General features: G+C 38.4%; 2 protein-coding genes across 2 annotated transcripts; both read right to left on the bottom strand.

Moving 5' to 3' along the window:
* Positions 1–1,253: 1,253 nt before the first annotated feature.
* On the bottom strand, positions 1,254–1,733 carry LOC122316264. The gene has a single exon (XM_043132795.1). The coding sequence runs from the start codon at positions 1,731–1,733 to the stop codon at positions 1,254–1,256; it is 480 nt and encodes a 159-aa protein (XP_042988729.1).
* Positions 1,734–1,857: 124 nt separating this feature from the next.
* On the bottom strand, positions 1,858–5,033 carry LOC122316263. Its single transcript, XM_043132794.1, has 8 exons — positions 4,408–5,033; positions 4,003–4,293; positions 3,479–3,918; positions 3,196–3,359; positions 3,064–3,145; positions 2,743–2,963; positions 2,403–2,652; positions 1,858–2,270 (listed from the first exon to the last, which is right to left on the bottom strand). Exons 1-8 carry the CDS (start codon positions 5,031–5,033, stop codon positions 1,858–1,860), a joined length of 2,487 nt encoding a protein of 828 aa, XP_042988728.1.
* Positions 5,034–11,817: the final 6,784 nt, after the last annotated feature.

Below are 11,817 nucleotides of genomic sequence, written 5' to 3'. Positions count from 1 at the left end.
GTAAATGGATTTTCGGGTGCGTGTGTATCACGACCCCAAGCCGAGATGGGGTATTATCTCGGTGGAGCTCCTCTGGTCACTCGAGAGTGGATAATACTGAGTGACATCCTCTGGGTTGTTGCTGGGTGACGACCAGATCGCACAATACGGTAATGCTGTCGTGTCAACTCCGTGGTTCCTAGGCTGGCGGGGACTAAAGGATGGCCTGGTCCAAGTACGCGTTAGGCGCGAGAACTGGACCAGGAGCCAGAGTGTGCGGATGATCCCTAGGGGAGATCATGGTGCATGCAATAATTGGATCGGGTTTTTGGATATTGGATACGGGCCAATTTCTGGAAAAAATGGCGAGGTTATGTTTGAGGCCTTGTGATCCATTTACTGGGAAAATGGTGGTTTTCTTAATTTTGGGCCTTTATCTGGGATAATGGCAAGGACTGGTTTTAAAGGATATGTTTTGGGCCAAAATGGGTTTTTTGGTGTGCATGGGAATAAAAATGTGGTTTTATGGAATATGTGCATTTGGCATTCTTTCATGCATTTTGTTTGAGTTTAATATGTTTTTATCTTGTGGCGTTTGGATCTTTACTTACCTGCGGCACCATTTTGGTACCATAGATTTTGATGCAAAGGTCGAGGAGGAGGATGAGGCTAAGCCCGAGGAGGCGGCTCTGCCGGAGTATTGATTTGGAGTTTCATGCTTTGTAGTTTGGTTTGAAATGATATTTGTGGTTTGTAATATTTTATTATGTATATTTTGAACAGGTTTGTATTAAACATAGAAAAATTCTGGTACTTAGTTATAAGACTTTTGTTATCCGCTGCGTGTTTTTATTTGCACACTTGTTGCATGTACACACACTTGGCACTTGGCGATAGGGTGGTGACCCGTGTTGTCATCATCCCGACGTCTCGATTTTCACGTGTCCGTACGTGGGATTTGGGGGTGTCACAATATGGATGAATACACGAGGGAATTTTCCCCAATGTTATGCTCTCCTCAGAGCGTTTAATAGCACCCTTGGCTAAATCATGAGCCACAATATTACAAACTCTAGAAACATGAACTACAGACCACTTGTCAAAAGAACCTAACAAAAATTTAGCATCAGACAAAATTATCCCAGCTGAAGACTCAATCTGGTTTAGATTGTTGAGAGTTGAGACAACTTGCTTCGCATCTCCCTCAAAGATCACTTGATTTAGTTCCAACTGTTTGCAAAGGAGAATAGCTTTCAGAACACCATAAGATTCTGCTAAATGAGGATCAGAAAGAAGTCTTTTGGTGATCTTAAGGACGCCACCACACTGGCCTCCCAATTTCTGATCACAACACCAACACCAATTTTGCACTTAACTTTATCAATTGCAGGATCCCAATTGGCTTTAAAAACATTTACCAGTGGTGCACTCCAACTAGGAACACTGAGAGTTGGTCGATCCTGAACTGCAACAACTTTTTCATTAGCCTCACTGTAATAAAAAACAGCCTGAGTTGCAGCCTCGACTACCTTCCCTGGCTCCCAGAATTTGTTTTCAAAAATGAAGTTGTTCCTTCTCTTCCAAATTTGGTATACTATGGCTGCAAATTCAGCTTGCTCCTTGCTATCCAGTGCAGAAATCATATGGCTCCAAAGCTCCTTAAAATCATAATCTCTAACCACACCTTTTTGCAGCTTCCGTGAGCACAAGCTCCAGACATCTTGGACTGAAACACATGACCAAAGTGCATGCATAACTGATTCCTCCTCCAATTGACATATTGGACATAAGGGTGACTCCACTATCCTTTTCTTGTATAAATTGAGCTTTGTAGGTAGAGAATCATGACAGGCCCTCCAGATCAGCATTTTGTTTGCATTAGGAACACCCAAACTCCATAGACCAGTTCTTATTTTGTGGAACTGCAGAAGAAGACTGCCCTTGATTGTAAGACACCATCGCACCTAACAAGTGATAGGCACTCTTTACTGAGAAAGAACCATCCTTAGTACACCTCCATATCAGATTGTCATTAGCATTTGTAATACTGATTGGAATTCTGCTAATCATCTCTGACTCCTCAGGATTGAAAGTTTCATGAATCAAGCCTTCTTTCCACTCACCTCTCTGCTGATCAATCTGACTGCATACTTTCGAATTCTCATCCAACACTCTTACAAGAGATTGAACTTTAAAAGAGGTAGGCCTGGGAATCCATTTGTCCTTCCATATCCTAACAGAATGACCATTACCAATACACCAAAACATCCCTTCACTTAAGACCTCCCTTCCTGCAGTGAAACTCCTTCATAGAAAAGAAGGATTACTTCCCAGTTTAGCCTGCATGAAATATGATTTATGAAAGTACTTTGCTTTGAGAATTCTTGCTGCTAATGAACTAGGTTGTTTAAGAAGTCTCCAACCTTGCTTGGCTAAGAGAGCAACATTAAAGTTCTCAAATTCTCTATAACCAAGACCTCCCACTTCCTTGGATGATCCAAGAGTCTTCCAAGAGAGCCATCTAACCTTTGATCTATCTCCTTTCATTCCCCACCAAAATTTCTGCATTAAAGAATTTATGGCATTCAATATGGCTTTTGGAAGCTTGAAAATACTCATGCAATAAGTAGGAATGGCCTGTATAACAGATTTAAGCAACACCTCCTTTCCTGCCTGAGATAAGAACTTAACAGACCAACTTTGCATTCATGTCCTTATGCTGTCCAAGACAGGTTTGAAGGCATTCAACTTTTGTTTCCCCACATAAGCTGGCAACCCCAAGTACTTCTCATTGGATTTGGCCTCCTCCAAACCTACTACTGCTAAAATAACTTCCTTAAACTCAACTCTTGTGTTATAGCTAAAATAAACTGCTTTTTTTTCCATATTAAACCTCTGACCAGAAGCATTTTCATACGTTTTAAGAATGCCAAAGAGCCTACTCCACTCCAAAGCATTGGCCTTGCAGAAAAGCAAACTATCATCTGCAAAAAAGATATGGTTAACCAATAAACTCCCTCTCGCAAAAGGGAAACCTGTTATATGGCCCTTTTGTTCAGCTTGATCCAACAATAGACCAAGTACCTCCGAGCATAAGATGAAGAGATAAGGGGACAGTGGGTCCCCTTGTCAAAAACCTCTCTTTGGACAAAACTTTTGTTGTGGACTGCCATTAATCAAAATGGAGTAATTAACTGTACTCACGCATGTCATAACCAGCTCAGTCCACTCCTTACTAAAACCCATCTTGATCAAGATAGCTTCCAAAAAAGACCATTCAATTCTATCATATGCCTTACTCATGTCTAACTTCAAAGCCATATACCCTTCCTTCTTGCCTCTCATTCTATGTTTCATGGAATGCATTGTTTCATAAGCCACTATAATGTTATCAGAAATCAAGGAATAAAAGCACTTTGAGAAGGGGAAATAATGGAAGGTAGAAAAAGTTTCAATCTATTGGCAAGAACCTTTGAAACCACCTTATAAATGACATTACATAAACTAATAGGTCTGTATTCCAAGACTAGAGTTGGAAGTTTCTTCTTAGGAATCAATGCAATATAAGTCTCATTAATCTCAGCTACCCCTCTCCTATTTTCCAGAATTTCCTGCACTGCAGCTGACACTTCCTCACCAACAATCTGCCAATTATCCTGATAGAATCCTGCAGAAAAACCATCCGGGCCAGGAGACCCAAATGGATTCATGTCAAAAACTGCAACCCTCACTTCCTCTACTGAACATCTCTTCATCAACTGCTGATTCATATCATGAGTTATCAACTTATTCACTACCTGCAAGGCTTCCTCACACCCAGTAGGATTAGAAGATGAAAACAGGTTTTCATAGTAAGACTGAAAGGCTTTTCCAACTTCTACTGGATTAGTGGCCCAATTCCCCCTGTCATCAGTAATTCTATTAATCAAATTAACTTTCCTTCATTGAGATGTACATTTATGAAAAAATTTGGAATTTCTATCTCCACCCTTAAGCCACTGCTGTTTAGCTCTCTGTCCCCACTTCAATTCCTTATCTTCCATAATGGCATCCACTTCCTCCTGAAGGGCTTTAATATGACCATTGAGCTCACCTGTATTCTGTTTTTGCATATGTTGGATCAAATATGTCTTCTCTTTAATTCTAATCCTTTGATTACCTCTAGTCCTTTTTGCCCATGCTTGCAGCTGAACCATAGAACTTTCAAGTGCATGTTGGACATTCTCCAAGCTACTGTTTCTACCCCTTAAGGAATACCAGGTCCTCTTAATAATGTCCTTGCATTCCTGTTTCTTAGACCAGAAAGCTTCATATCTACAAACCTTTTTGTGAACTAGCTATTCCTCCTGAGAACTAAAACAATGAACTAAAAGTGGTGCATGATCTGATGTTAAGACAAGTAGCAGATGGACAAAGGAGGTATCAAACATATTAGACCAACTTGAGTTCCCAAAAGCCCTGTCTAGTCTTTCCTTGATAAAAGCCCTTCCCTCTCTTTTATTACTCCACGTGAACCTTGAGCCAAGAAAACCCAAGTCACTGAGCTCACATTCATCCAAAGCCTCTCGGAACCTTTCCATTTGGAGAAAAGGTCTATCAGGTGCCCCATACTTTTCCTCATTTGACAACAGCTCGTTAAAATCACCCATGCACAGCCAAGGACAGTTACTATCTGGTCTCAGCACTCTAAGCAAATCCCAACAAGCTCTTCTCTTTTCCACTACAGAATCCCCATAAAAACTAGTAACATGACACTTACTTGCTCCCTCCTCAGTGGATAGCTCTAAAGAATTATGATGCCTTGAATATGAAAACAAAGAGGCATAAGTATTCTCACTCCACATCATTGCCAGACCCCCACTCTTCCCTCTACTTTCCACTACAAAACTGTGAGCTAACCCCAATTTGTTTCTGATCTTCTCTACTCTCTCTCGATTGCATTTAGTCTCAGAAATAAACACAACCTGTGGGACCTTTTCTTTCACCAGAAGGTGAAGCTCTCGAACTGTACAAGGGTTCCCAAGCCCTCTACAGTTCCAAGCTAAGAGTTTCATGGCTGTTGGCAGGGCTGCAAAGCAGCCTCTGCCATGTCATTGTCTACCTCCAACAGCAACACTCCTGACTGTTTAGCTTTCTTGACTATTGCATCTTCATCACCTGGAACTAGCTTCCTTTTTTGGACATTTGTAAACTGCATGCCAGACTCTTCCTCGAAAAGTTGAGGCCCAGGGCAAGATGGGCTTATTCGGGCTCTTTTTTTCCAGGTTTTCAGCTGTCTCACCCCTTTACCTCCCAACTTTTCTGACTTGTTACTACTTACTTCTCCACGCAGATCTTGAACATTATTTTTGGAAATAAAAGCTATAGGGCCAGTTTCAACAGCCGTTATCTTGGAAAGTATTTCCTTCGAGGAAGAAGCAGCCACCCCATTTACCTCTTCTGCATGGATTGCTCCTGATGTTTCTATTCTACGTGAGTCAACTTTCCATAAACTAGATACCCCATCATCCTTTCTAAAAACATCATCCGAAATTTTCTCACCATCCTTTAGCGAATGAAGATCCTTATCTCTCGCCATGATTTCGGCCTCGATGGAAGCCTTGCCATTATTAGCTGATTGACAGTGAGACCCACCGGAATCTGCACATCGGATCTTCTCCGATGATCCACTAGGAGATGACGGACCACTAACATTGACTGGAATGGTTACTGAGTTCCTAGTGCTTGCCCTCAGCCAAGCACCATACTGCTGATCAAAACCTGCACTAGAAACTTTTCCATGATCCAAATTATCACAACGCCCTTCTGAGTGTTTAATCCTACCACAATGGTAACAAAAATTTGGAAGCCTTTCATATTTGAAAGAAATCCAATGCTTTTTGTCACCTATCATGAGGAATCGTCCTCTCGCCAGAGGTTTAGTTATATCTACCATTACTTTTATCCTTAAAAACTGACCCCAGCAGATCCCACTGTTGTCTGTATCCACTTGAAGAACCTCCCCCACAGATGAACCAATGTTTGAACCAGTGATTTGATTCATGCCTGCAAAAGGCAAGTCATAACACTGAATCCAAAAAGGTTCCTTTATAAACATTATCTCCTTTATGAAAGTGAAACCTTCGCAGTCTTGCATGCAAACAAGATTCTTGTCAAAAGACCACAGATGCCCCTTCAGAATCCTCTTCTTGTCTGTCACATTCTTGCACTCAAATAAAAACTTGTTCCACCCCACATCCTTAATGATAGCCTTTCCTTCCACTTGCCACACTCATACCATTGTACTCTTGATAGCACCTCTGTTAGCCTCTCTATCTGACATCACGCGGAGCATAATACAATGCTTACTCTTGTTGACAGAAGACAATACCTCCTCATTGCTGACCACCACCTCTTGTTGCTCATCTTCTGTCAACTTCAGACCTTCACACAAAGATGACAACTCACGCTCCATACCCAGACCTCCACAGACCGAGTCCAAGATGAGTGAAAACACTAAGTTTACGAGGAAACTTAGAGAGAAAGATCCTCACTTTCACTCGAGAAGGAAGGGACTTCCAAGGTTGTTGTTGTTTAACATGATGTTGTTAAAGTGACGTATCATATTTCAAGCACTTGTTTTTATCAATCACTTAAAGGAGAGATACTTAGAATATGGTACATAATAAATAGGATTGAGGATAACAAAATTTATAATGAAAAAGAGTATTACGCTTGTTGAGATGGATTTGATAACTTCCTATTTTGGTTACATAAAACTAAATTATTTCATTTTATTTAATCATTACAATAAGGGTTGGTGGGAGTGATGTTTTTCAAGAGAGGGGGTTTGGCAGGGAGGTTGTCGAGAGGGAGGAAAAGAAGGTACGTAGTCTATTGAGGGAGATACAAGTGCAACTATGGCGGTTGCAAGGAGAAGTGGTAAAGATTCTAGAGCGTGTTGGGACTAATAAGGAAAGAGGCAATATGATGTGTTTTGGGGTTGGCAAGGGCTCATTTACGGATCCTGTTAAGGCCTTAAATGTAAATGGAAGACAAAACCAGGGGTTAGGCCACAGGGCTGGGCCAAGTAAGGCCCATATGAGAGTGGAAAGCAAACGGCCCGTGTGGAAGAAACCAAAGCAAGCGAGCTGGTTTGTACGGGCTGGGCTCCAACCCACGGGGCAAGCATGGAGAGCTCGTTCAGAGGCCAAAGACGTAGGGGCAGGGGTGCTCCTCCATCAGACTCCTCGTTGGGGCAACAGCTGACGGTGGAGGACCTGTCCACCGAAGATCAGAGATCACCGACGAAGGTGGTGGAGCTATCAGAGGCGGGGCAAATTGTGCAGGTGACTTAGAAAGTTACAGTAGAGAGCCTAGAGGGCTTCCCTCCATCTCAGGGAGATGGATAGAACATGTCGATGGGTGGAGGGGGAGCAGCTCCTGCTCCGATGAACCCTTTAATGCAATTGGATGATGTTTTGTCGATGGATGGAAGTAAGGGTGAAGTCAGATGACTCTGATAGTGCAGAGTTATTTTTATCTAGTGAGGAAAATGCCCAAAGGATGGTCCAAGTGCTAAGTGAAACTATTGGGGAACTTGGACTCGGGCAAGTGGTGTTTATAGATCAGTCTGAATTGGGTGAGCCTATCCCTTTGAATTTCATGTTTCCATATTAGATCAGTCCAGTGTTTTAGACTGGGTTTTCAACATGGTGAAGGATATTTGTTGTATCCAAGGTTTCAAGTTTTGTGTAATTATATATCTACAAATGGATTTTGATGATAACAAATGAATTCAAATAATAAAGGAGTCTCAAGCTCAAGTTGTCTACACAATGAAGTCAAACACATCAAGAAAACAAGCATGAGGAAGAAGGGAACAAGTCCACATTAAAATCATAGAGTAATGTTGTAAATCTCTTAAAAATTTGAAATTAGGATTAATGTTCAAAATTAATATTTTATCATAAAGCATTAAAATACATTTTCTACATGTGCATGAATATTTTGAAAATTAAATTTCAAAATTTTGAAAGATGATTGATTATCATCTTTCATATGTGCATAACATGATTAAAGGTTTAAACTTTGAAATATTAAAGATGATTAATTGTCATCTTTCACATGTGCACGTTTTATTTGAATATTTTCAAAAGTGATTGATGTTTTTTTTTACTTATGCAAAAAGTAAATGTTTTTGTTTGAAATATTTGAAAAGTAAAGTGTGCTCCTTTTGTCATATGCAAAAAGTAAAAAGATTAGGTTTAAATTTTTTTAAAAGTAAAGTGTGCTCATTTTGTCATATGCCAAAGTAAAAGATTAGGTTTGAAGTTTTTGAAAAATGAATGATGGTGTCTTTGACAATTGAAAAAGAATAACCTTTTATTTGAATTTAAAAAAAAAAAAGTGAATGATATTGTCTTTGATATGTGAATCTTTTTAAATTTGAATATGAAGTCTCATATGCCTATAAATAGATCATTTGAGAGCTTCACATTAACAACATCCAGAGCATACAACATTCATTCAAAACTTTCATTCTCTCTTCTCTAAGCATTGAACCTTAATCCTTGTTCATTTTGAGAGAAATATAGTTTGCGCTATATTATTCTTATTTCACTCATTGAGGAGTATTTTCTGATAACCTACCCACTATCAGCTCTTGTATCTGTAAAAGGGTGTGTATAACCCTTGTGCGTGTAGAAAGTGTTCTACACAGGGAATAGTTGAATCACCACGTGTAAGGTGATTGCAAGTGTAGAGGGTGTTCTACACGGATCCTTTGTAGTGGTGTTGTTCGAAGGTGTAAGAGATTTTTATTTCCACCTGAAAGAGGTTGAATAGTGAATTTGGAGATCCTCAAGGAGTAGCTTGAGGCAAGGACGTAGGTAGTAGGGCCAAACCTCGTTAACATACTGAGTTTGCTTCTCTCTTACCCTTACTCTTTATATTTATTGTTGTTTTATATTTTATTTTTATTTTATATTGTATATTTGATTTATAATTATTATTTTCTTAAATACAACTCAATTCACCCCCCTTCTTGTGTTAGTCATCTAGGCAACAATATTCAACAAGTAGCGGGGTTGAAGTGTGAAAAATATGAGGAGCAATTTATGGCACTACTTACCGTAATTGAAGCAAATCGCCAGCAACATAGGAAAGCATACTCAAAAAAGAAGAGAGAGGTAAGGAGGTTAACTGGTCCATAAATTTTGAGGGTAGTTCCAACAGGGACATGTCTAAGGAGAAGGGGCTGGCCTATCCCAAATGAAACCAAAAGTTGTAATGTGGAACATCTACGGGATGAACAAGGTCAGTAAGTGTCTTCAAATAAGACACTTGCTCCTTGAGTGGAAGGCGGATATAATTTTACAAGAAACAGTTGAAATTAATTGATAGAAAAATTGTGTGAAGTATATGGAGCTGTACCCACGTGGATTAGGTGTATTTGGCAACAAATGGAACATCAGGTGGTGTTTTGGTAATGTGGGATAGACGAAACGTGGAGAGAATGAGGATTTTATAGGGTTGTACAAGGGAGCATTGATGACTTGCATAATTTAGCTTCTTTTATCACTTTTTAACTTTAAACTTCAGTCTAATTTTATTTATTTTTGGTTGATTTTAGACTTCATTCTCATCATTTAAATTTATTTTAGATTTGAAGAAAAAGAAGATCCAAATTTTAGAAGCCTATCGTCTAAAAATAAAGATTTTTTTAAATATATGAGCTGATCACAAGTGCTATTTGGGAAAAAAGATGAAGTTAAATTTTTGAAAATATTAAAGATAGAAGAAGATTCTCAAATTTAAAAGGAAGAGACGATTGATAAAGAAAAGTGATTTGAATCTACTCTATTGGTGTCTAACTATCAAGAGGAGAAAAAGTTAAAAAAAAAAAAAGAAAAGAAAAGAAATAAAGAAAGAAAGAAAGAAGGTATTCATCAAATTCAAAAAGAGAAGATGATGTGGGAAGCTTAGATTTCATTCCATCTATTGATCTAACTACGCATTGTACGATGTGCATGGGAATAAATGGGTTTTAGTTGGCAAAAGGCATTCTGGGTTTGACTTGGACGTGAGACTCAAGCTGGTGATCACAGGGTTAGACGCAGCAGTTGTTATTCTTTTGGTTTGACTTGGCATGCAACATAGGCATTTCATTTGATTTTACGGAAGATACGCGATGCGAAGGGAGAGTTTAACGCATGCTGGGTTCTTTAGGAATGGCACAAAATAGACGGAAAGGTTATTTTTCTTTTTGGGAATGCTGGGTTCTATTGACACGTAAAAGGAAGTTTTAATTTTTTTTCTTGGCTCTTGGACGCACATATGGTGAACGTGAAGATGATTTTTCTCTTCGTTTTGAGAAGGAGGCTGGCGGACGGCTATGAGTGATTTTCAGTGTGGATTTTCTATTCTTCTCAGAAAAATTATAGTGAATTAATTGATGTTAAATTTAACTTTTAGCTTGAACTAAATTTTCTTTATTAATTCTAGGAAAATGATGTATTCTAATTTCAAACTATGCTTGTTTTTCAATGCTAATTTGAAGTAATTCTCTTATATGTTTGTCTGGTTTATTCTGAGTTTATTGCTTCTAATTATTGGGTATTAATTAGATGATTTTGATATTATGATTTGCTATCGAAAGAGGGAATTATAGGATAGAACTTGGATATTTCAGCATAGATAAATACAGAGATCGAAAGATTTATATGAACCTATGTAGTTTTAAAATTGTTGGTCTTAATGCTTTCTTTCTTTATTAATTTGCATAATTTTGTGTAAAACGACGAACAATAATATTTTCAATTAACTATCAAAAGAGGCTTTTGGATGAGTTTGAAGATTTTGCTAACAAATAGAAAGAATTAATTTCAATTAGTTAGATGAGAAAAGTATAGTGAGGGATTAGGTAAAATCGATTTCCTAGAAGTTCTTTTTCTCATTAAATTGATCTTCATACAATAGCTTTCTTTTCATTTGAATATTTTTTTTGAATTGATCTTATTTCAAATTGTAATTACAAAAATCTTAGTGACTTCTCTAAATAAAGTCGGGATTAGTATAATTTCAGTATTTTTCAAAAGTAAGTTACCAATCCCTGAGGACGATACTCTTTTCACCACTTTACTATAAAACTACGATATTATACACTTGCAGTTTTGCACCAATGAAGCATGCTCTTTCAGAAGTGTGGTAGATAATTTTATATGGATTTTTGCAAGTGTATATGGTCCTAACGTAGACAACGTTAAAAGATTATTGTGGGACGAACTAACTAGAGTACATAATTAGTGGGACCTTCTAATGTTATAAGATTTTAATGTTATAAGATTTCCAAGTGAGAGTTTTGGAAATAGATTTTAATGTTATAAGATTATTGGCAGAGATTTTAATGTTACAAGATTTCCAAGTGAGAGTTTTGGAAATAGAAGAGTTCGGCCAGCTATGTCAGAATTTTCAGAGTGCATCCTTGATTTGAACCTAGTGGATTTACCACTAGTGGGGGTTCTTGCATATGCTCTAATAATCATATGTGGTCTCAATTAGACAGATTCTTAAGTTCTTCGAAGTGGGAAAGACACTTCCCAGATGTTTGGCAAAAGAGATTGTCTTGTCTGTATTCCGATAATTGGCCTATCGTGATGGATTGTGGTGGGCTCCGAAGGAGGCGTTGGTACTTCAAATTTGAAAACATGTGATTGAAATTGGAAGGTTTTGAGGACAGGGTTAGGCAGTGGTGGTCATATTATTAGATTCAAGGAACCCCTAGCTTTAACTTTATGGGTAAATTGAAAGCTTTAAAGTTTTGGAATATGTAGTCTTTTGGAGATATAGGGGAATGCA

The sequence above is a fragment of the Carya illinoinensis genome, chromosome 7, assembly GCF_018687715.1.
Source record: "Carya illinoinensis cultivar Pawnee chromosome 7, C.illinoinensisPawnee_v1, whole genome shotgun sequence".
In the NCBI taxonomy this organism is placed as follows: Eukaryota; Viridiplantae; Streptophyta; class Magnoliopsida; order Fagales; family Juglandaceae; genus Carya; species Carya illinoinensis.
This window is presented reverse-complemented; position numbering and strand designations above follow the sequence as displayed.